Genomic DNA, 24,285 nt, shown 5'->3' with positions numbered 1-24,285 from the left:
GAGCTTTTGAGTGACAAGCATCGGCCCGTGCCCTGCCTTTGGCTTCCTACACCAAACTTTTTCGGTCAACTGACTGATTTAGGGGAAGACCATCGAGACATTTAATCCTAACCCACCCCTAACCATTACCACTACATAAGGTACCCCTAACCTAAACCTAAACCTAATTGACACCTTAGTCCTAACCCTACTCCCCAGCATAAAAAAGCGAGGACCTAAAAGAAAGTCCTCACTTTACATCAAAGTCCTCCTTTTGATGGTAAAATACAAAAAATATGTTCTTACTTGGCTGCAAGAACAAGTACACACACACACACACACACACACACACACACATCATGGAAAAATCAAGAGATAAGCAGAGTCACTCAGTACATCTTTTTAAGCTAGAGGGTTGGTTATAGTAAGTTTATAGTGAGGTTAGATTATTGCACAGTATCATGGACTGCTATCTGACTTTTGAAAGACTCGAAACTTTGTCCATGAGTTGCTGAGGATCATTTGCACGTTTAAGCCCCTCAGGAAGTGTTACTGGCCACTGCAATCGGCTGATTAAAAAAATAAAATTAAAATAAATACATAAAAACACAAGCTTGGGTAGCTCTTGTTGTGTTTCATTATGGTAACACATAATGCCAATAAAGCTTCTTGATTCTTGATAAACTCAGCGTACAGGTCCATTTTGAGTAAACTGCAATACTATTTATCTTCCATGAGGTGGCAGTACTTTACCACAACTGTCTTAGTTGAAAATCACATCGCCATATGGGGAGCATAGGAAAGTAATATATATATATATATATATATATATATATATATATATATATATATATATATATATATATATATATATATATATATATATATAGGCGTTTTAAAATATTTTAGTATCAGGTTATTGATTGAACATTTTGAAAACATTAAGGTTTATAGTTCAGCATGTTCACCATCAGCATATTTTGATAAATCCAGCATCATCTAACCCATCCATACAAAAATAGGCTTGGCCGAAGAGCTCAGAGCATTGCAAATGATTCTTCTCTCAGTTTGCGGTGTAGATAATGTCTTTTTTGGTTTTTGGTTTTTGTCTAATCCGCTGTTGTCGCTCTCAAGAAGCACAACTTTATGCCTTTTTTAACAGGAAGAAATACTGGACATTGTGTGGTGTGGTGTTCTAGTGCATGCTCTGTCTAACTATACAGAGTTGGCACATCTTTGCCTTGAGAACTATAATAATTGCTTAAAAGATAGATTCTACAAGGTAATCAATTAAATTTGGTTCATATTGACATGCAGCACACAATTGCTGCAGACTTTTTGTCTGCTGGTCCTTCACTCAAAGGAAGGAAAGTGGTGGATCCATGCGTTCATGTCGTTTACGTCTAAACACTGGACTATCGTCCAAATGGTGCAGCTGAAACCCAGACTCATCAGGCTAAACAGCAGTTTTCTAATCTGTTCTTGTCTTTTTCTGGTGATCCTGTCTGAAGGGTAACCTGAGTGTCCTGTTGTTAGCTGATAAGAGGGGCGCCCAGCGCAGATGTGCTTCAAGGTTAAAGCTGTTGTGCTTTTAAAGATGGTGTTCTGCCAACCTTAGATAATACTAAGTGGTTCATTGAGCTGTTGTTCCCTTTATGACATCTCCAATTATCTCTGCTCATTCTCCTCTGACCTCAACAAGGGATTTTCAAACAGATAGCTGCAGTTTAATGGAGATTTTCTTTCTTTTTGGACCATTCATTATAAATCTGAGAGAGAGTTGTCAGAAAATTCCAGCAGATTGGCAGCTTCTGAAACACTCAGATCAGCTCAACGAAGCCAAATTCAGGATAAATTAAAACTCATAGCTTTCTCACTGGTTTGAACCTCAGCGAGTTGTGTTCACTACAGCTAAATGCCTAAAGCCATTGAGTTGCTGCCATGTGCATGGGTGATTTCACTATTTGGGTTAACAAGCATTTGGAGAGATGTGCCAAATAAAGTGGCCAGTGAGTTTGTATACTGTTTTTTCATGTTATGGTTTATATATGTTCTTTCTAGTGTCTCAAATGACATCGCCCCATGGAAGCATTTTACCTCACCTGTGATTTTAGGAAGATGGGCTATAATTTCTGAAATGGGTCAATAAAATTGTGTCTTCTACGATCTAACACCTCCCTCAGTTTTGACAGGACAATAAAACAGTCAAATGTTTTGTACCATGGGTGTTTTGGTTATTTGAAAGGAATGTGTGTGCAGCATGTGCAGCATTTGCATGAATACTTGGTTACCTTTTTATAGCCTAGTCTAACCTGTATGATCTGATTGAGTTGACTTTTTGCAAGTGCCTTGCAGAGCCAGCCTTACCTAATATGAAGCCCTACCTAGAGGCAATAATTATGTACAATAACAAAGTCAAATACTAAAAATTGTACAACTATATGACAAACCTTGTAGGCAAAAGGCCTTTTCCAGACCTCTAGTGGTGCTTTTTATAACTCATCCAATAGGGTGATAAACTACACCACTACCTACTCAACCTCACCTCTACAGCTGCATTCTCTTAGATTTTCTCCCAGCAAAGTCGTCCGTGTATTTAATATTATCAGATGTATCAATGTTAATTGAGCATTGTTTTACATCTGAATATATGTTAGATTTTCCATATTTCCAAGAAATAACTAGTTTAATATAATAACTTGTTTTAACATAATGGAGTGGAGTGGAATTTCGTTCTCGATTTTGTGGCACCCACTGGATGTCATGGCGCTCTGAGCGTTGGCCTATCTTTCTCTAATGGGTCAGTTGGGTCTGGTGCCTTGAGGTGTTTGTTGTGAGGATTGATTTGAATTGTAGTGTTACTAAAATGCTTTCAGATGGCAGCAACAGAAGAGGAGTTTTGTTGGACATCATTGAGAGATTGTTTATCTGGGTGTGTGGCAAAAAAATTATCAAAAATGTTTTCCACAAGCAACATTCATTACTCACCGGTGATAATGTATGGGTCTTAATACCTAATACTGGAGAAGATTTCAGAGATGGCAGAGATACATCTCAATGGGATTTAAGTCCAGACTTTGAGTAGGCCATTCCAAAACATGGTGGTAGTGTGATGGTCTAACATCTAAATCTAGCACAGCATTGCTACATTTACATGTTAGAGAAACCGGTGAATTGGTGAACAGACGAAAAGTTCCCCTTTTGTCTTGATAGTCCATTGACCATTTTCCCCAAAGGCTGAGAAGTCACCAAGATGTTTTTTGGCAAGCGTGTTCTTTTTGGTCTGCAGTGGTTTTGGCCATGGACCACAGTTTTGCCAAGTCTCTTATTTATTGTAATGAACACTGACCTCAGCTGAGGCAATGAGTTCTGCAGTGTTTTAGAGTTTCTAAACTCCTGTGCAAACCCCCTGGAGTTGATGTGCTCTGGGAGTCATTTATGTAGGCCCCTGATTCACCACTGCTGCATGTGTCTGCTGTGGATCACTTCTGGTTCCTAGGAGCCACCCTTTCTCACATACAGACACTGTTCAGCAGAAAGCCTAGCTGACACTGTATTTCCTGTGGAAATTTAAGAACAACAACCTTCCACAGGAGCTGCTGGTCATCTTCCACACTGCCATTATTCAGTATCTCTTGTGCAGGTTCATCATTCTGAGGTTTGGCTCGTCCACAAAACAGGACAGGTCCAAACTACAAAGAACATTGAGGTCTGCAGAGATTATCCCTGGGATTGTCCTTCCCTCCTTCCAGGATTTGTCTATACTGTCTTCCGGGACTTGTGCAGGTCTAGGGTCAGGAAAAGGGCAGCTAGCATCTCTGCAAATCCCACACATTCTGGACACAAACTCTTTAGACTTTTACCGTCAGGTCGGCGCTACAGAGTGCTGCTTGCAACAAAAAAAAACAGCCACCACAGAGACCATTTCTTCCCCCAGGCTGTCAGAGTAACTAGATGGATACCCTGCATATTTGCACCCATCTTGTCTTTCTCTTATAAAAACATATGTTCATATTTGCAACAAAAAAATTGCTATTTTGTTGTTTTTTTAATATAAAATATGTATTAATGTCACCACTGAAACCAAAGTGAAAACACCAACTTGGCGATTAAAGCTGATTCTGATGTTTTCTCCATTTGGGAATAATCCCAAAGCTTTGGAGATGTGTGTTTTTTTGTTGTTTTTTTTTACCTTTTACAGACTGATAGATGTCAGTCTTTTGTTTATATCTGTTCAGATCAGGTTTTGATTGGCTGTTTCTTAAGATATTTAGAAATATCTGGGTGTGGCTAGTAAAAATTAACTTAGATGCGCAGAGAAATGTAGTTAATCCTTGTCAATATATGAATTCACAAGGCTGGAAGATTTTCCCACAGCACAAATATTTCTCCTTAATGGATATTATTATTATTATTATTATTAATAATAATAATAATAATAATAATAATAATAATAATAATAATAATAATAATAATAATAATAATAATAATAATAATAATAATAATAACATTTTGATGATCTGAAACATTTAAGTGTGACAAAAAGGATAAGCAGAAAAAATCTGTGAGGCGGAAAAAATACTTTTTCACTAAAAGTAACTACAATCATCTTCCTTTCTCCTTTGTTTTCATTCATCACAAATCATTTGCAGATGTGTTCTTGTTCTCTTCACTGTGTTTTTTATGTGAAAGAATCACCTTTTATAGAAAACGTTTCAACTAGAAAGATGCGTCAACATGTCGCTAAAAACTGGTAATGAACAAAACACTAGAGATGTAAAACAAAAAGATAACCAAATATTAATAAATCAAGGATTGCTGACAAGGGAGTGAAATAATTTAGAGAACAAAAGCAGCCACTGGTGTTTACACTAAATCTTTAATTAAAACAAAGACAAGCTGCCAAAAAGGCTTCCCAAACATATAGGAACAGGTCTATAGGTATTTTCTTTCTGAAGGATTATATTCATAGTTCCCTAAAGATGCAGCTGACTAGCCGATCGAATGGTGCTTGTCACTAAAGAGGGGCTCTCATGGCTGGACGGCTAACTTCTTCAGCATCTTGTCAGGAAACCAGAGAAGGAAGGACATTTAACACTCAGAAACCCTCAGGTCCACTTCTATTTCTGTCCTGGCAGCTACAAAACAGAAAATGACAGTAAGCATGGTTCAGCTGAGCTAAACATTTCCGAACTATAATTTACACAAAGAGAAACACTTGTTCCAATTAAGGACAGGAAATCAAGGGGAACATGCAGCTCTGAAGTGCTGAATTACATTTTGTTCACCATACCTTGCAGAAGTATTCATGTTATCACGTTCCGACTATAATCTTCAGTAGATTCAAATATCTTCTGACAGACCTGCAGAAATATTGCGGAGGCCGGACTAGGATGCATGGTTTTTAAAATGAACAAGAATCTGAAGTATGGCGAGTAGTGATTCCCACATCCGACCAGTGGATCTCTACAGCTCCCCCAGAGTCACCGTGGGCCGCATGGCTGCTTGGCTGATTAATTAATAACATCATTGGTTTGATAGGTTTCAATGTTGTTTTTGTCTGTCCAGTTAAACAATAAATAAAATTTAAGTTTGTGGTTGTAAAATGACAGAAAGAGAAAGAAATCAAAAGCAATGAAAACTTGGATTGGATGCTCACATTTTGACATTTTACACAGTAATGACAGTATAGTCCTCATTGAGGAACTTTAACAGGAAGAAATACTGGACATTGTGTGGTGTGCTGTTCTAGTGCATGCTCTGTCTAAATACACTGAGTTGGCACACCTTTGCCTTGAGAACTGTAATAATTGCTTAAGAGATAGATTCTACAAGGTAATCAATTAAATTTGGTTCATATTGACATGCAGCACACAACTGCTGCAGATTTTGTCGGCTGCTGGTCCTTCACTCAAATCCCACCCCAAAGGGTAGTTTATTGAATTGAGATCTGGTGACTGTAATGGCCATCGTAGTACAGTGCTCATTATCATGTTCAAGAAATCACTTTGAGGTGATTTGAGCTTTGTGACACGGGGCATTTTTCTGCGGCAAGAAAATACAAAAAGCTGTTCTTTAACTGAGCCTGTAGTTGTAAAATTAATCCAAAATAATCAGTCCCAATGTTTTAAAAAAAAAAAATCCTTTTCAATTTATCAGGCCCTCTTAAATCACCTGTTAATTTATTACCTGCGTCATTTGATAACTTTCATTAACAGAACATCTATGAGGTCTCCTCATTTTGCTTTGGTTCAAATGGCTCAGGGTGAATTTAATTGTATTCATCTATACTGTCAAACCACATTCACATTCACTGCCTTTCATTTTCTTTAGCTTTAAATCTGAGCCGAAACTATGACCAGTTTTCTGTCAGTATGCTTCCTGAGTGTACGCATGAGAATCTCATTGGTGACAGAACGGTCAACTAACGGGATGGCTTGTGACTGATTAGACTCGTGAGTCAGTGAAATCAAGGTAAGAGGTGTGAGAGGGAGGCGTGCTGGGCGAGAAAGGACAATAACTGAGCAAATTGGGTGTGTTGGCTGAAGGTGATTGACAGAAACAGGCTGCTGCAGCAGCTGTTTTGGACCGGCTACAGTCCAAAGGTTGCTGCTATTAATACACGTAAACACATACTAATAACGAGACACTTTGTAGGTAATTATTGACATGTGTTTCAGGACTTTCATCACTGTATAGCATTACTTTGCCTTGAATTAGATTGAGGCTGTCTGAAATTGTCATGTGCAAATAGTGTAAGACAAAAAAAACCCATCTGATTAACCTTCACCTATGCAGGAGCAATGCGACCCCTTCAAGGCTCAAGAGGTAAACATAAAAGATGCTATAATGGTTTATGTTCAGAGGACGAGGGTCAGAGTCAGAGAATAGCAGGAGGGGTAGAGTTACGATGGAAATAGAAAAGTATTCTGATGCCTCGGGTTATAACGCAGCAGCAAAATGTTGCATTTCTGCAGAAGCACACAAGGGGAGGGGAACCAAATGACAGTCCCACCACAGACCCTGAGCTGCAGCCGTGACAAAATCCAATCAACAGGTGGGTAAATTACGTCTGAGTCAGCAAGAAGGACTGCTGGGCCGAAGACTAGCGGGGCTGGATTTCACACCGTGCACATATTTGGAGTCTGAGGAATCCTGAAAGCCAGTTGTCACTTCATTCATGTTGCACAGCGAACCCCAACAAGCCAACAACCAGAGACTTCAAGTTTTATATGCAAGCAGCAGCTTTGGATTTCTGCAGGATTAGCCGCCGAGGAAGAGCAGAGGATCCGATCTCGAGCTTTAAAACAAAAGCTCACCTTGACAAACTGACCTCAGGGGATTCCTGTCTGCAGTCTTCTGGTCATGGCTTGTACACGTGAACTGCGCGTGCTGGAACACGTTAGAAACTGACTCCTTTCTTTTAGCAACAACGGTGATTTAAGGTGAGTGACGTTTTAAGGGCATTGTACAGCCGTTCAAAGCATTAACCTAAAATGCTGCAGACTGTTGAATCTGGTTAGTTTATGTTGAGAATACTGTATTCAGGGGCTGACTCTCCTATTGTAGAGTGGATCTGGACTCAGTTCTGGTGTCGCTTTCAGATGTTCCTCAACACGGCGCTGGTGGTCTTGACAGACCTGGCAGCCAGGTTACTTGGCAACAAGCTGTTCAGGCAGCATTTCCACCTGCTGCTCTCAGCTGCTCTGGTGTTCGGCCCTGCGCTTAGCTTCTGGGTATCTCAGCACAGCATCTTTGCCAGGAGAAGCCATTTCCTTTACAGGTAAGACCACTTCCTGTTTTACCCTCACGGTTTTATCCATTTTCTCCATTTGCGCTCCTCTCAGGAAACAAAACCAAAAACATTAAAATTAAACAACTTTTTGGAAACACCTAATGTTTTAGATATTGGGTCGAAACTGAATCCAGATGTCATATGCTCTACGTTGCAGAGGAGGATATCAGATGCATTTTCTTTTATTCTCAGTGACGGATTTCACCTATTGTTCTCATCACAGGGGTCTATACAGCATGCGTAAAAACGTTCACGTTGTTTCCAACCATGTGACGACAACAAATATGAATCCCCATTTAAACTTTTTCACACTTTTTTCACGTTTCAATGTTATGTCATTGGGATATACGATAGGCCAACAGAACATCCTTCAGTCACAATTACGTTTTCAAGTTGTTTTGGGCATGCCAACCAGCTTTGCTCAGTTAGAGACAGACATTTTGATCCATTTGTCTGTGGAATAGCCCAAACTAGTCATCGCTCTGTCTTGTTGCAAATTTCTAGGTCTGGACTTTGACCCGGCTTATATACAAATGACTACGTTTTGATCTAAACCGGTGGTCCCCAGCCCTGGTCCTCACAGTCCACTGTCTTGTGTGTTTTAGATGTCTTCTTGCTACCGCACAGTTGATTAAAACAAATGGGTCATCATTACATCAAGGATTCTGCCAACCATGATGGTATACGCTGGAGAGGTGATGCAGTGGTTTCAATCAGCTGCGCTCTAGCAGGACCACATCTAAAACCTACAGAAAAGTTTGCTCTGAGAACCAGGCTTGGCAACCACTGATTTCATTACAGCTCTGGCTGCACGTTTAGGGTCGCAGCCCTAGTGGAAGGTAAACTTCCTCTCCAATCTCAGGTCTGTTACAGCCTCTAACAGGTTTTCTATCAGGATCCCCCTCTATTTAGCTCCATCCATCCTCACATCCACTGCTGAAGAAAAGCATCCCCACAGTAGGATGCTGCCAACACCGTGTTTGGTCGTTTTGGTTTCCCTTCACTCTCAGCATTTTGAACGTAGTCCCAATGGGAAAAGTTCAAGGGCGAAGAGTGTTTTTGCAAGTTGCCTTAGCTACAGTCTACCCCTGATAGTTGAGCCTTGTATTTATGAGGTTTTAGTGCAAAGTTTTAAATAAACGTAGAAACGTGAAAAAAAATTGGTTGTCTACAGATTTATGTACATAAAAGTTCATCCATCGTCTAGGGGACGTTTTGATAAATCGTGGACATATGAGTACAGCTCAAAAGATCAGAAAGTCACAAAAAAGGTAATTTTTTTTTGTCAATCATTTCAGAAAGTGAAAGTTTATTACGCGAGGTGGAATATGTCAAGCCTTTATTTCATATAATTTCCATGATTAGGGGTTACAGACAAGACGAAATGCACAAGTCACTGTCATAAAAAAAGAAGAATTTCACATTTGACAAATAAAAAGTATGTTTATTTCTAAACACCCCATATTTGGTTTGGCTCCCTGTTGCACAAACTACTGCATAAATACAGCATGGAGGGGATCAGGGAGTCCAGGTTGCTTTGATAGAGATCTTCAGGTCTGCGTTTCTCATCGTCCTGAGGCAACACTTTCTCTGTGGAGTGAAGTGAATTGTTTAGACCATCACTTAACCGAGAGAGACTGAGTTTGCTAGAAGAGATCATGGGAAGGGGTTTCCGTTTTGTTAAAACTGTAGATGATGCAGGTTCAAATGGTAAAGAATAGAGCTGTTAAACAATGTATGAGGTATATTTCTGGTTTTGTTCAAATATTTTCTAAATGAATATGCATATGCCGGATAATGTGCCAGTGATGGTCCTGAAGATGGAAAGTGCAACATTGAAGACAGAGTATCTGCTCCTCCTCTGATTTCTCCTGTTCCTCTCCATCCTCCAGGTTGTTCCTGCGCTCTGGTTGGGGCTGGACGTGCGTCTTTGTTGGCTCCTTCGTCTTTCTCCTCTCCTACTCCATCCGTCGCTCCCTCTTCCTCTCCCTCCGTCACCTCAGCAGGCTTGCGGTGGCTGGAGGACTTTGGCTTTGTTTCTGCAAGCTGCTGGACCTCCTGGAGAACACCACAGGAAGCTGCTATGAATCTTTACACACTAGTCCCGAGGTCCCCGATGGGCAGCCTCTGCTGGTACTGAGGGAGGGGGAGAGCAAGTCCGAGTGCCTGAAAGCCGGGATGGTTTGGAGAGGTTACGAGGTTTCAGAGGACGTCTTCCTTCTGTGTCTGTGCTGCCTGCTGCTGGCAGAGGAGACGGCCGTGTTCGGCCCCTATCTGAGCCTGGGGGGGGCCTCAGACGCCCCGCTGAGGATCCTCTTTTTGTTCTGCGTTCTCCTTCTTGGACTGTGGATCTTTCTGCTGCTCTGCCTCTTAGCCTACTTCCCCCAGTTCCCCACCCAGTTGCTGGGAGGTGCTCTAGGCTGCCTCAGCTGGAGGGGACTGTATCAGGGCTGGTACCGCATGGGGCCCAGCTGGTACTGCCCGGGTAGGCCTGGGCAGGGACTGCTTAACAAAAAGCCCAGCAGCACTGAGGCAGAGGATGCACTAAGCCACAATCACTACAATTAACTGATTAAGATAAGATCCAAAGCATTGAACTTTATATTCTTTAATCTTCAACAAATGTTGGCCTCCATCTGTGTATAAACCTGTGCAGTAAATGTATGTTGCATTAAAGGTTCATTAATGCAAATTAAAGTCACAAAACTCAAGGTATTTTATTGGATTGTATGTGATAAACCAACTGACAGAAGGAAAATGTTACGTGCCTTTAAAATATTTTTTCTCTCATTCATTCTTACACCTTAAAAATAGATGCTTCACACCTGCAGCGTTTTAGCTCGATGGCATTTTATTCCATCCCGTCACATGCGTTGATGATAAATATGTGAACCAGATCTTTAAAACTTCCACCTTGATAATAAATCCAGTTTTCTTTTCTTTCTTTCTTTTACCTATAGCATAAGGTGGATTAAAATCTTGCAGAAATTCATGTTGACATCAAACTGCATGGAAATTTCTTCCCGATGACAGGCAGCCTTGTTTTTCCAGTCAGGTAGACGGCGCCCCATACCATCATACTGCCTCCACCTAAAGCTAATTGTCCATTTCATGAGAGCGACCCACAAATGCATTCTCCTTATGTACAGTGGTGGGAAAGTGTTGGCCCCCTTCAATGAGTTTTGGATGTTTGTCACACTTAAGTGAGTTCAACATCAGACCAATTTTAATATTATTCAAAGATAACACTAGTAAGCACAAAATGCAGTTATTAAATTACGTTTTGTTTTGTTTTTGTTAAGGGGAAAAATAATCCAAACCTACATGGTCCTGTGTGAAAGAATGATTGCTCCCCAGTTAAAACATAATGGGTTGATCACACCTGAGTTCCCCTTTTCTAGCCACACCCAGGCCTGATTACTGCCACACATGAAGAAATCACTTAAATAGGACCCGCCTGACAAGGTTAATTACGCCAAAATATCCCCAAAAGTTGAACTTCATGCCGAGATCCAGAGAAATTCAGGGACAAATGAAGAAAGTAACAGAGATCTATCAGTCTGGAAAGGGTTACAAAGCCACATCTAAAGCTTTGGGACTCCAGAAAACCACAGTGAGAGCAAAAACACGACCCCTCAGCAATATCTAAAGAACTGCAAGCCTCACTTAGGGTCAGAGTTCATGCCTCCACCGTCAGAAGAGAAATCCAAAATGGCCTCCATGGTGAAGGTAAATGGACTGAACTTTTCCACTCATACTGACCACTCAAAGCACTGTACACTAGAGCCACGTTCACCCAATCACACACACATTAATACACCAATAGGCAACTTGGGGTTAAGTGCCTTGCCCAGGAGCACATTGACATGTGATAAAGGGAAGCTGCAATTGAACCCACAACCTTCTGATTGCAAGACGACTACTCAACCCATCAAGACACAAGAATGTTCTGTGGACCGACGAGACAAGAGTTGAACTTTTCAGAGTTAAGCTTTGACATCTGGTGTCAAAGTAACACATTTCAGAAATTGGGTTCTGAAGCAGGAAGATAAACCAAAACACACCAGTAAATCCACCTCTGAATGACTGAAGACAAAACGAAGACTTTGGAGTGGCCTAGTCAAAGTCCTGACTCAGTCATGCCCTTAAAAATGCTGTTAATGCCCACAAACCCTCCAATGTTGCAATAACTCTGCAAAGATGAATGGGCTGACATTCCTCTACAGCGCTGGAAAAGACTCATTGCAAATTATCGCAAACGTTTAATTGCAGTTGCTGCCCAGACAGTTATTTGGTTAAGGGGGCAATCACTTTTTCACACAGGGCCTTTTCCTCCATTGATCATAACCATTTCAAACTTACTGGTGTTGTCTTTGGCTAATATTTAAATCTGTTTGATGTTTTGAAACACTTGTGAAAAAAAATGCAAAATTTAAAAAAAAAAAATCAGAAAAGGGGTAAACACTTTTTCACACCACTGTATGTGGCACTACTTGGGAGTAAACAGGCTTTAAAAGCTTTAAGATTTATTGGCAACAAGCCTTGTTAGAAGAAGAAAAAAGAGACTGTCAGCAGGTTCTACTGAGCAGCACCTGCCACAGGCTGCAAATAGTGGAATAAACAAAGGCTACGCTCCAGTCACTTAAAGCTGTGCTGCTGGGGCTCATGCTTTAGAAAATGGAAATTATTCATTACCAACAAAGTCACTTCTCTTTGCCACTTTGCTCTTTAACAGTTTTATTGATAAAACATCTTCAGAAAGACAATATATATACAAAATATTTTCTGCTAAACAACAGAAAATAAAGGCTACCATCAGTTTAGCTGGCTCTTCACAAACACCTTACAGTTGCACCGCCTTTCAGCACCTTGGAGATGCCCCCCCCCCCCCCCCCTCCCCATTCAACGACGCTGAGCCTCTCACGCTGAAAACATCTTCTATTCTTTTGGTAAACTCAAATAGCCGCTTTCCTCCCCCAAGCCAGCGTCCATCTGAACAAAAGTCATTAAGCCAAAGGGCAGAAATGTAAAAGTCCTTCAGTAAAAAACAAACAACACGATTAGGACTGATTTATCTGCACAAGGATCCTGAAGACGATTCAAACCAAAAGGCGACGTTGGGGGTTTGGTGACCACTGCAAACACAACCACACAACATTCAGTGTATAACAGCGCAGCCTCTGTGTGCCGGTCGGCTCCAGCTCCTGTAGTCCTGCTGTATCGACGCCATCCGATCCTCGCAGTGTCCGTACTGATTGACTAACTTTGCGTTTGTCACCAAAAAGCTGACGATCACAATCAACTGAATGGATTCGCAGGAGAACAAGTATGACTGAACCTACAACCAGCCTTAACGTCGCACACCGAGCTCTGGCCGGCGTTTGGTAAGGTGTGTTTGTGGTCACAGATTTTTGAAGTACAAAATAAAATAGAAATCACTTTAAAAAATCTAAAGTACTGGTTGATGAAAGAGATGATATCAGGAGAGGGTGGGGATGGGGGAGTCAACAGAGTCCAAAGGTTCCCATTGGCAGTTCATCAAAGCCTCATAAAGCTCCTCACTGTGCTGCATAAAATCTTTGTTCCACAGCTCCACGTCACATTCAGGGATGGGCTCTGGGGGGGGAAAAACACCACCAACATCATCATCAACAATCTTATGCTAAAAACACTAAATTCAAGCAAAGTTGTTTGAGTTGAACATTACCCAGCAGAAATAACGATTACTTACCTTCTGGGTTATCATCGTCGACGTCTTCAGCCTGCTCCTGGCCCTGCTCGACAAAGACACAACATTAACATAAAACTAATGTCTCTGGACCTTAAAAGCGCAACTACAAGTTCAACCGCAACTCTAAAAGACACATCAGTATAACCTGAATAAATAAAGTTTGCAAACAGCCTGATGCATTGTGCTTTGTTTGTGTTCGAGTTAGCGTCAACGCTATAAATGCTACATGTTTAATAAGAGCTGCAAGTAGTGCTGACTGCTAGCAGCTTCGCTCACTTGTAGAACTGCTTTAGGTTCCTCAGACTGCACCCTACTGGTCAGCTTTGTGTATTACAAGCAGCTATGACGCTACGTATCAACAAATAAAGAGGAAACCTAACATTTCCTTTACCTCTACAGCTCCCGACATGTCAGCGGACATGGGTGGCATCCCCATGGGAGGCGTTGGCATCATCTGGCCGGGCGGAGGGTACCCATAAGCCCCGTAGTTATAGTTGTAGCCACTGTTGTAGCTGCCGTTGTAGCCGCTGTTGTATCCGCTGTGGTAGCCGCCATAACCACTGTTGTAGCCGCTGTACTGGTCATAGCCGCCCCACTGAGGATAGTAACCCCCCTGACCTCCTGCAGCGTGGCTGCCGTAGTAACCGGACTGGGTCGGGTTGTAGCTGCTGTAACTCTGGCTCTGGCCTCCTGGGTAGCTCGTCTTTTGGCTAGAAGGCAACAAAAGCAACAGTCTTACAAAAGTGGATGGCAAACTTGATACAAAACCAGCCGATTTGACAAAGTTTTAGTAGAAAAAGTCTAAATTAGTCTAAACTGCAGAGAGCCTGGAACTTGAACTGGATTAGCTTTACTAGCTGAAGTGTGTGTCACTAATTTCGGGCTAATGCCATTCTATCCTTCCCTACTTCCGTTTCATACCTGTAAAACTATTTTGTTCCCATGTACTTAATTAATTGCGTATGAATTTGCTCAAGAAAAAACACCACAAACATAATACCATTAGTTGTTTTTTTTAAATCCATGTTTATAACTGTGTTTTAAGTACTGCCATCGCAAAATATGTAATAATCAAAAAGTTGTGTTTTTAAAGGTAATTCAAGGTGTTAAAAACACTGAAATCCATCAACAAAGATACAGTATACATGTTTTTGCCTGATTTGAAAAAGTGTGACATGAATTTAGGAAAATTCCAAATAATGCAATATTGATATTTTTACTGAATTTTTTTTTCGTTCTCTAGACTACTATTCATCTTGTGGGACAAGTTTGCCAAACTAAAACTAACAGAGTAAGTCTGCAACATATTACTATAAATTTGGCAAAATATTTTCTACAGGTGACAGGCTTTAGGTTTGTAATCTGCAAAAACAAGAAAGGAAGGAAAAAAGGAAAGAGGGAATGTAGGAAAGATGAGTGTCCAAGGCTAGAGGGAAGCAAGAAAGGAAGGAGATGAGGAAGGAAAACCATAAGCACAAAGAGGGAAAGACAACCTTTAGATCACAGAAGAGAGAATTAAGTCTGGAAAGAGCAGATATTTATGGTTATTTGCAGACCTGGACAAGAGTGAATTCAAATTAAACTTTTCCAGATTGTGGAGCAACCTTGATATCAAGAGATTTGCTAAATGCGACTTTTAGACATTCATCGCTATTCTGCCATGAATTCACACACACAGTCAAGGAATTTGACCGGGCTCTGGACTGGCCGCTATAGTAACTCTGGATGCTCTTTTAGCAGACGGACGGATGATGTTTCCAAAGTCGGATTCATCTCCTAAACTCTCGCCTCCTTTTTTCTGCTTGCTTCTTGCTTTCTTCTTTCACTTCATCCTGTTTTGTATCTCACCTTTTCGCTACAGCAATACTGAGCCTCAGGGCGTTCCCCCCCAGCATGGTTCCCTGGCACTCCTCTATGGCCTTCTTCTGCTCGCTCTCGTCACCAAACTTAACGAAGCCGTAACCTCTGAAAAACCAGACCAAAGTTACGCCTCCTCTGCCCATCAGCTCGTGCCACATACTTGCCATGTATTAGCCACTTATGAGAAACAGAATATAATGGGTATTATTATGGTAGAACTGAAACTTGCTGTTTTACTTTTAACATGAGGTAGCATCACTTGAATTGTGAGTTGCTCTTGCTTAGCCTATATGGGGAAAACAATAGTTTTAGCATAAGACGGCAAGAAAACATTTCTTCAGCCTTTTTCGAAAACAGATGAAGATGCACTGGTGGTCAACGTCCATAGCACCGCTATCTGAATAACCAAGTTTAATAATAAAGCACAAACAAAAACGCACAAAGCCAGGTAACAAGTCATAGTCCAACAACTTAAAAGACAGAGTGGTTGACATACTTTGAATAGCCGTACTGGTCGGTGACTACTTTGGCTCCTTTGCAGGATGGGTACTTCTTAAAGACTTGATGCAGCTGAAAGTCGTCCACTTCAGAGGCCACGTCTCCCACAAATACTGAGAACTCCGGCCTAAAGAAGCAGGGAAAAACGAAAAACCTCTGATAAGGAAGTCTGTTTGTACACGCGTGGTAATGGAAAGAAGCATAAAGGTCTTCATTCATTCAAAAAGCGTCCGGTAGCAAAACATCTCAGTATGCATTTTGTTTTGCAAATGTGTTTCTCATCGAAAGTTCTTCAGAAGTTTTCTTTCTTTAAAAGTGCAACAATGCTGAAAGTCACTGACTCATATTACACACTTGAATTAGCATTTTATAAACTAAAGTAACCTTTATGATCATCTGCTAAGTTTTGGTAGAGCAGCTAAATTATTACAGCAGATGGTCTGAAATCCTGAAGAAATGTAAAACATCAAATGTTGAGGATTATCATTTTTTTTCTTATTGATCTCTGATTTTCTTTTTAAACCACCAGTCATAGTTAGAGATGTACCTAGAAATCAACCAGGGAACTGAATAAGCCAATTTTCAGCGTGATCATCTTCAGTCTAACACGCCACTGGAAACAGAAATCCAATCTTTTCCTGATCAGTAAACGCACCATACCTAAACACTGGCAGGACGCGTTTATAACGCTCTTCAGCATGGAAGTTGTAACTGAATGAAGGCAGCCAAGCCTTCGATGTGGCGTGAAAACACCTAAAAATAACTTAAAAACCTGTGAAGATTAAAAACGTGATCTTTGAACTTTGAAAAGTAGCAAGGGAATTTATATTTACACCTTACAGCCTTTTTGTACAATTTAGCTTTCTCAAATGAAAATTTTAAAGTCTGGTTTGGCCTTGTGAAGCTGAGTTACTCCATAAAAAAACAGCAATTGTTGCAAAACATGGCTGAGATTAAAGGTCGGGTCATTTGCTGCACAGGAGAGATCCATCCTGTCCAAGTTTATCGTTTCCTAAAACCCCCATTATTAGAGAATGAAGAAATTAATACTGAACAGAATAAAAAAAAGTCACTTTATTATGATTACATAACCCAACATACCCAATATGCTTAAAAACAGCAACACTAATACATGTAACAATTAAAAATGCTCATGCTCAAAAGTTTTAACCCCACTGAGATCTTCTTTCTACATTCATGTGAATAAAATATAGATTTTAATCTGTGTTCATGATATCATGAGCGCTACATTTCTCACATCCAGTCAACTCGCACGATGTGTCCAAACACTAAGTTTGGACACTGGAGCTATTCTGGGAATGAGACTGGTCATAAAACCCTGGGAGCGCCTGCTGTAGCAACCGTGTTACGCCTAAAAGAACTGTGGGGGACGTATTACACAGGCACAGTCTGTATGGAAGTTGCTTATTGAGACAAAGCTCTGAAAACATCCTCAACGGGAAAGTAAAAACATGTCCTGCTTCTTCAACTGGTGTTAGACTTCAATAATCCCACAAAAAAAAGGAGGAATGTAAATGGGGTCTTACCCTGCCTCTGGACGCTTCCCGTACGTGGCATAATTTAGCTTAAACTTCCGGGGCTGCGGACGGGAAAAGAAAGCGGACATTGAGCCAACCTCAAACACCAAAGACGTGTAGTATAGCACTGATATTGCTGAAAACAGAAAGTGGAGTTATTGTTATGGTTATTTAGGTTTACATACCTCCACCACCCAGACCAGCCTTTAGCCCCTTCCTCAGTTAGTTCCTACCAGAGACTCTATTGACCAGCTTCAGACAAAGTACATTCATGTACAGCAGCCCTGAAGCCACTTTCAGCAGCAGAAACAGGCCAGTGAACAGGGGAGCCCGTAGCTTGGCCAGCCCGCTGCAGAGCGCAGCAGCTCATAGCTCACAATGCCACACACCACATGACACGGCCATCTTCAGGTTGGGAACATGTGTTGCTTTACATCAACAGGCCTTAATCTCCAGCCACATAGAAATACGAGCAATGAGTATTTTGAGTTTTGAACGATTAAAATGACTGTAGATCACACTGGTAATAGCAGGTCAAACTGGTCTGGCACATTTAAATACGCTCTATTAAATGATCTACTGTGATTACAGAGCAATGCACAGGATGAATACATTTTCTCTTAAGCATAGATTACAGGTGTGTGTTCATGAAACAAAGGGCAGACAAGACTGCCAGAGCTCCTCTATCCACAGTCAAAAAACAGTTAAATACAGAAATACACCTGATTCTAACACTGAGAAAAGATGGCAAGAAACTGTCAAATGTTCACTGAAAAACATTTATTTCTGATATAAGGACTACTGCAAAAAAGATTATTATTTTTGCAAGTAAATCAAACAGCTAACCGGGTTTGATCCTGGCACCAGTTTTCCGTTGAGCCTTTGAACGCAGCGGTCGACGCTCGCTTCATCCGCCAGCTCCACAAAACAGTATCCTGCTGAGCCCCTGTGGAACCAAAAGTAAAAACAGAGAAAGTGACCTTAAAGAGAAGCAAAAGAGCAGCCAGCGGATGAAAGAAAAGAAATGTCACAGGAGGGTGAGAACAGCAAAGGAGACGGTGAGAATGTGTAACTGATCAAGCAGCAGTTAAATAGATCTTAAGTCAGTTATGAACAATATGGTCAGAAGATCTTCCAATATCAAGAATATATGCTGTTAAAACAGTGAAATGAACTGGAGTAGGAGAGAGTTCAGCATTTAAAGGTTGACGGCCTCTAACTGGAAACTAAACCCGCCACCAAAGCGGGCGTTTCCAGGAGACACGCGGCTATGTGAGGGGCAGAGGGGGTTAACCGCTGCGGTCAGGGCAAGGGAAAGTGACCAAAAGGGGGCTTTGAAGGGGGCTGTGTCCAGCTGGGCTGAGCCTCAGCAGGTCCAGCCGCTGGCTTGAGGCGTTGGATCAGCGATGACCGAGGCCGGTGCTGCCGAGGCAGCGGAGGACAGAATGGGTGCAGTTTCTAAGTGGTGAAGTGACGTTAGCCGCATCATCGCTAACATGGGCTAACGTTCAAAGCAGTAACAAACGTTAAAGAACCATCGATCAATGCTCCCAATGCTTATGATTCTAACTCGCCATGGGAGGCGTGTGTCTGACTGAGATGCTTCCATACTCGAACGCGGAGTTATGATGACGAAAGCGTGCACCATTTGAAACAACGGGAAAATTCAACTGCAATAGCCACCATTCAACCCTAAGGGGGCAGCAATATTGCCAAAAAAACAGGCTCATGTGAAAATGTAAAACCAAAAATTGCACAGTAACAAGGTAACACGCTAAGGCCTGGTTTATACAGTCAATTTATCCGCAATAAAAAGTATTTTTGTGTGAATTATAATTGAATTTCTTCATCTTACATTAAATGTCTAATGAAAAACAGCGTCAGGACACCATGAGACAAATAAGGGTCATAATATTTCTTATAATAGCTATACATTCAGTCAACATGCACACACCACAAATTAATAATAAAAACATTCCCATTTGGAAACCATTGCTAAAAATCTGTTTTCGTTCTCCAAAAACTCTTGGGACAGGGGGTGCAAAACAAAACAATTAGCTAAATATCTTGACATCGTGTTAGCTCATTTAAAAGCTTTCACACACAGACTCATGGTTGGTTAGTAGTGCTCTGTATTGCCTACCCTGTTATCCTGTGAGTGATGATCTTGACTCCCAACGGCGATTCTCCCATGGCACTAAAGGCCTGCTTGACAAAGTTCTCATCCATATATGGGTCCAACTATGAATCAAATAAAAATAGCTTCGTCAACGCCTGGAAATAACCCGATAAATATATTCAACCCGGCATAAGATCGTGTGCCATGTGCAATCTTTCCAAAACATTACGAAATAAAGCTAGTGGCTTTCACAGGCTCTATTCTCGTAAACGACCTGGACAAGTTTAACGCAAATCCAGAAATTTGTTTCTAAAGGCTGCAGAGTAACAATTATGATTGTGAGCGTTAAATGTTCCAGTAAGGACAACAATTTGCTTTTCGCCATTAAAATATATTAGGGTGCTTCAACTTCATTTAAGGCCCTTCAGTTTTAGTAGAGTGGAAATCACTTTAAAGGGATCTTGGTATAAATGTTAATTATTTTATGTCAGTAAAGTGAGAGTGCAGATTTTGCACGACTCCAAATCACTACTGTAGAAAACAACACAGCGGCATGTTTTTAAGTGACATCAGACACTAAACAAGTAGTTTCTGCCCTGAGTTAGTGTGAAACAGCAAAGCATTTATGGTGCTAAATTCAGTCAGACGAACACTATTAACATTTTGCAGGTTTTAAGTATTTTTTCTTCTAAAACTAAAAAACTTTATTTTAGGAGTCTTTGATTCTACATTATCTTAAACTAACAGCCACTTGAATATTTACGTTTGGATGCAAGACTGGACGACTAACAGATTTTACTTTCAGCATCGCCGGTGTTATAACCAGGCTGCATGACTTTTAGCTTATATTCAGCTAACGTTTGCTGCGGCATGACGAAGCGCTTATACACAACATAACTACGTTAATATTTATTGCACTAAAAAAATATACAATTTAAGCTATCATATGGGTCTAGCGAAGAGCTTTATTATGGGTCATGCAATACTAAGCACTTCGGCGAAGGTTTTTCTCTCTCTTCGTCATGGCTAACAAAGCTAGCGAAATGCGCGGCTAAGCTAATGTTGTCAAATGAAGCAGCACATCAGGACTTACATCCCCCATCCACAGGCTGTTTTGTCTGTTAAACATCATTGAATCTGGTACTGGGGTGATACTATACAAGAATCTGTTAGGCGAAAACTAACAAGGTCCACACTAAACGAATATACGACCCGCACGTCGCCTGACTGCTCCTCTTCACTTCCGCCTCAGTGAGCGGAGGCAGAGGGGTAGGCCAAATCACTTCCGGTGGAAAAAAGCCTTTGGGAACTAAATTTAAAATGAAAGTTTTTTTAATGAAAAAACCACTGACTTTAATATAAATCAAATAATTTAAATACGATTATTAAACAGGTTAAAAAGTATTTCAGAAATTAATAACCAATAATGAAAATGAAGTAAAAACATAGTTATATATATGTAGTTATTTAAATGTTTCAAACTTAAATGTGAGTGAGTTTTTTTATATAAAACTCTGTATGAATGTGTTTGAAGCAGTGTTTCAATATTTATTTCGGTCAGTTGTGTTGCAGCACTACATGAATCAATGTTATCGGTCCATCGAAGCGCAAGAAAAATACTCCCGCTCCGCCGGGAAGTTGTCTCGAAGTCCTCTTTGCTTCGCAATGCTCAAATAAACGCATTTTCATATATAGTCCCCAAATGTCCCCTCGCAGGCTTCGTAGATAAAGGACTATTTCAGAGGGAAAAAAATAAATACTTAAACAATTGTTCTAACAGAGAATTAATTCAGGTTTTCAATAATATTTTCCACATTTAAATTGAATTAAATATATTTAAATTCTTTTTATAATTATAAACGTCCGTCTTGTGTATTATATATAACATATATATAAACTGTAGTAATGCAAGTATGTACTTCTTGTGCTGTATACTTAGAATCTTATGTAGGTTAGAGGACTATTCCTAAAGTACTGAAATACATAATTACACGAGACATGAGAGCCATCATTTTGTTGGGCGTCGCTGAAATAAGAAGGTCCCACCGAGATTTGAACTCGGATCGCTGGATTCAGAGTCCAGAGTGCTAACCATTACACCATGGAACCGTATATGCCGCTGACGTGTGTTCTACCGTAGCGTTGATGACACGTTTAAGTACTGCTGAAACTGTAGGATGAACCGATATTAATCTGACATTTCAACCGGCTACGCGTAAAAAAACGAAACAAAAACAAAAAACAATGCTGAAGAAGAAACTGCACGCGAAGGCCGACTAAAAAAACTGTCACAAGAATATACTCTTTTATAAGAAGAGACAGCCAAATAAAAATAAAATCCAAAACAGTTGGAGAACAATATAAAACCACAGGTAACTAAATCCGGGTTATGTAGAAATACCACCTACTGCATAACAGTACAATGGCCTTTAACGCAACACCGACTGACGCTGTAACCATGGAAGCAGTCGTTCTGGGAATCGCGATGACAACAAAACAAGACGAAATCTTTGACAGCGTCCTCTCCGGGGACCTGGAAAACATAAAGCACCTTCTGGAAAGCAACGATGCCACAGAAGAGTCAGAGGAGCAGGATTTGTTCGGAAAAGTGGACGAGATGGGAAGAAACGCCTTGATGGTCGCTTCCATGTTGGGAGAGAGCAGCATCGTCCGTGAACTGGTGAAACAGGGCGCCAGGGTGGACGGCCATACCGTCAGAGGTGAGCGGAAGTGAAAAGGCATCACCGCAGGGGGTCTCTCTTCATTTAACACCGACAGTGTTAACACAACTATCGCACTTTATTTCATTTAGGTGAGCCAGGATTATTATTCATGTAGTAATCAGTCATTTGTTCACTTAATAGCCAAACCTAATTTCTTCTGTATTATTTCTAAATTCAGATTATTTTCTTGTCCATTAAGTGAAAAATAAAAACTTTTCAAACTGATAAAAAGGAGCAAATACGTCTTTACAACACTGCTCAGGTTTACTGCTTAAACACACGTTACGTGTTTTGAGTTTTTGGACCGGAATGGACTGCATCTAATGTTACATGTTTGTCATATAGGTAAGCCATAATCGTGTTATATATATATATATATATATATATATATATATATATATATATATATATATATTTAGGTTATACATCGCTGCATCTCGCTGCTTGCTGGGGCCACCTGGACACAGTGAGGACTCTGCTTGAACTGGGAGCTGACACACAGGCCGAGACCTTCAGAGGGGAGAGGCCTGTGGACCTGGCCAGGAAATATTCCCAGACGGACTGCTGTGACTGCCTCACGCAGGCTGGTGTGTGAGATCCACCACAACAACGTGGATCAGCTTAAGGGAAAAATGATTCTGAAATATATGTGTCTCTGTCCAGAGCATGAACAGGAAGACATCATCCCTGACTCAGATGAAACTCACGCAGGATCAAGAGGTATATTAATGCTTAGACTGTAACTCAGGGTGCTGTTTAGACTGTCTTAAATTTATTCCAACTTAATGTTTTAAAGAATATCTGTTTATGAATCTCCCATGATCTGTTTTGTCGCGGTTTTTTTTTTAACTGTTTTCTTTTTGCTATTCACAGACACACTCTCTACAAAGGAGATTGATACAGCGAGTCAAAAAACCCAAAGAGCCAAGCATTTGAAAAAAAAGCCTATGCTTTAAGAACATTGTGTGCATTAACGGCGTAAAATGTAAGCCTATTTCCAAAACTGTTTGGTACTGAGCACACAAGATTTTCATTAAAACAGCAGAGGGATGTGATTATTCCGCGCGATTATTCTGTGTTTGGAGCTCCTTGCTTGCATAATTATCCTTCCTCCTTCAAGTGCTTCAAATTTTATCACATTACAAACACAAACTTTGTTGTTGTACTGGAGAAATAACTGGTTTTCTACTTTTCTTACAATTCATAATCTGAAATGTGTGTAATTTGTTTGTATTGCACCTTCGTGAGTTAATAACTTGTAGTCTGGATTTTGGATGGACCAATCCAACACATGAAAATGGTTGCTCCAAACCATTCCAGTGGTACTCTGGCTGTATGTTTAGGGTCATTGTTTCCTTTTGGAAAGTGAACCTGTACTCCAGCCTCAAGTCCAGCCTCTTCCAAGATTTCCCCGTATTCACCGTATTCCCCCCCAACAGGATGACGCAGCCACATGTTCAAGGTGATATACGTCTTTTTTTTCCTTGCCTCCCATTGTCTTTTGCAACTATAGGTACAGCTTAAACAATTTGAATATTATGTGAAAGTACTATATTTTCGCCAGTCATCTCAGAAAGTGAAACTCATATATTGTATAGAATCATTACACACAGAGTGATATATTCCACGCATTTGTTTCCTGTAATTTTGATGACTATGCCTTACAGATCACAATAACCTAAAATCTCGCGTATTAGAAAACTACAACGCTGTGAAAAAGTTTATTTTTTGAAACTCATGTCACACCCTGTTCAGCTAATCAATTCAAAACGCCTCCAAAGGTTTCCTGAGCCTTTAAACCGTCTCTTATTCTGGATCAGACGGCAACACAATAATCTGGAAGACTGCTGACTTGTCAGATGTCCCGGAGACAGTCTGTGACTACCTTCACCAGGAGGGGAAGCAACAAAAAGGCCATTGCTGAAAAAGCTGGTAGTTCACACAGTTCTGTATCCAAGCATATTAACAGAAAATTGAGTGGAAGGAAGAAGTGTGATAGGAAAAGGTGCACCAGCAACAGGGAGAACCACTTCACAAGGAAC

At 40.7% G+C, this 24,285-nt stretch overlaps 3 protein-coding genes and 1 non-coding gene across 4 annotated transcripts; 2 read left to right on the top strand and 2 right to left on the bottom strand.

Annotated features, from left to right (window-relative positions):
- Nucleotides 1-6,947: 6,947 nt before the first annotated feature.
- Nucleotides 6,948-10,471, top strand: fitm1l (fat storage inducing transmembrane protein 1, like). The gene is made up of 3 exons (XM_012882794.3): nucleotides 6,948-7,424; nucleotides 7,584-7,762; nucleotides 9,667-10,471. The coding sequence occupies exons 2-3, from the start codon at nucleotides 7,584-7,586 to the stop codon at nucleotides 10,340-10,342; spliced, it is 855 nt and encodes a 284-aa protein (XP_012738248.2). The 5' UTR covers nucleotides 6,948-7,424; the 3' UTR covers nucleotides 10,343-10,471.
- A 1,972-nt stretch (nucleotides 10,472-12,443) lies between these two features.
- trnau1apb (tRNA selenocysteine 1 associated protein 1b) lies at nucleotides 12,444-20,664 on the bottom strand. Its single transcript, XM_012882811.3, has 9 exons — nucleotides 20,614-20,664; nucleotides 19,545-19,642; nucleotides 18,248-18,347; nucleotides 17,411-17,463; nucleotides 15,862-15,990; nucleotides 15,354-15,470; nucleotides 13,897-14,215; nucleotides 13,506-13,548; nucleotides 12,444-13,390 (listed from the first exon to the last, which is right to left on the bottom strand). Exons 1-9 carry the CDS (start codon nucleotides 20,650-20,652, stop codon nucleotides 13,254-13,256), a joined length of 1,035 nt encoding a protein of 344 aa, XP_012738265.2. The 5' UTR covers nucleotides 20,653-20,664; the 3' UTR covers nucleotides 12,444-13,253.
- Nucleotides 20,665-21,557: 893 nt separating this feature from the next.
- trnaq-cug lies at nucleotides 21,558-21,629 on the bottom strand. Its single transcript has one exon. It is a non-coding gene; the product is annotated as a tRNA-Gln (tRNA).
- A 315-nt stretch (nucleotides 21,630-21,944) lies between these two features.
- ankrd45 (ankyrin repeat domain 45) lies at nucleotides 21,945-23,291 on the top strand. The gene is made up of 4 exons (XM_012882793.3): nucleotides 21,945-22,240; nucleotides 22,663-22,830; nucleotides 22,907-22,963; nucleotides 23,117-23,291. Exons 1-4 carry the CDS (start codon nucleotides 21,979-21,981, stop codon nucleotides 23,197-23,199), a joined length of 570 nt encoding a protein of 189 aa, XP_012738247.2. The 5' UTR covers nucleotides 21,945-21,978; the 3' UTR covers nucleotides 23,200-23,291.
- The last annotated feature ends 994 nt before the right edge of the window (nucleotides 23,292-24,285 follow it).

Source organism: Fundulus heteroclitus, unplaced genomic scaffold (genome assembly GCF_011125445.2).
Source record: "Fundulus heteroclitus isolate FHET01 unplaced genomic scaffold, MU-UCD_Fhet_4.1 scaffold_94, whole genome shotgun sequence".
In the NCBI taxonomy this organism is placed as follows: domain Eukaryota; kingdom Metazoa; phylum Chordata; class Actinopteri; order Cyprinodontiformes; family Fundulidae; genus Fundulus; species Fundulus heteroclitus.
The sequence above is the reverse complement of the archived record's forward strand: the minus strand, read 5'-3'. Positions and strand labels throughout refer to the sequence as shown.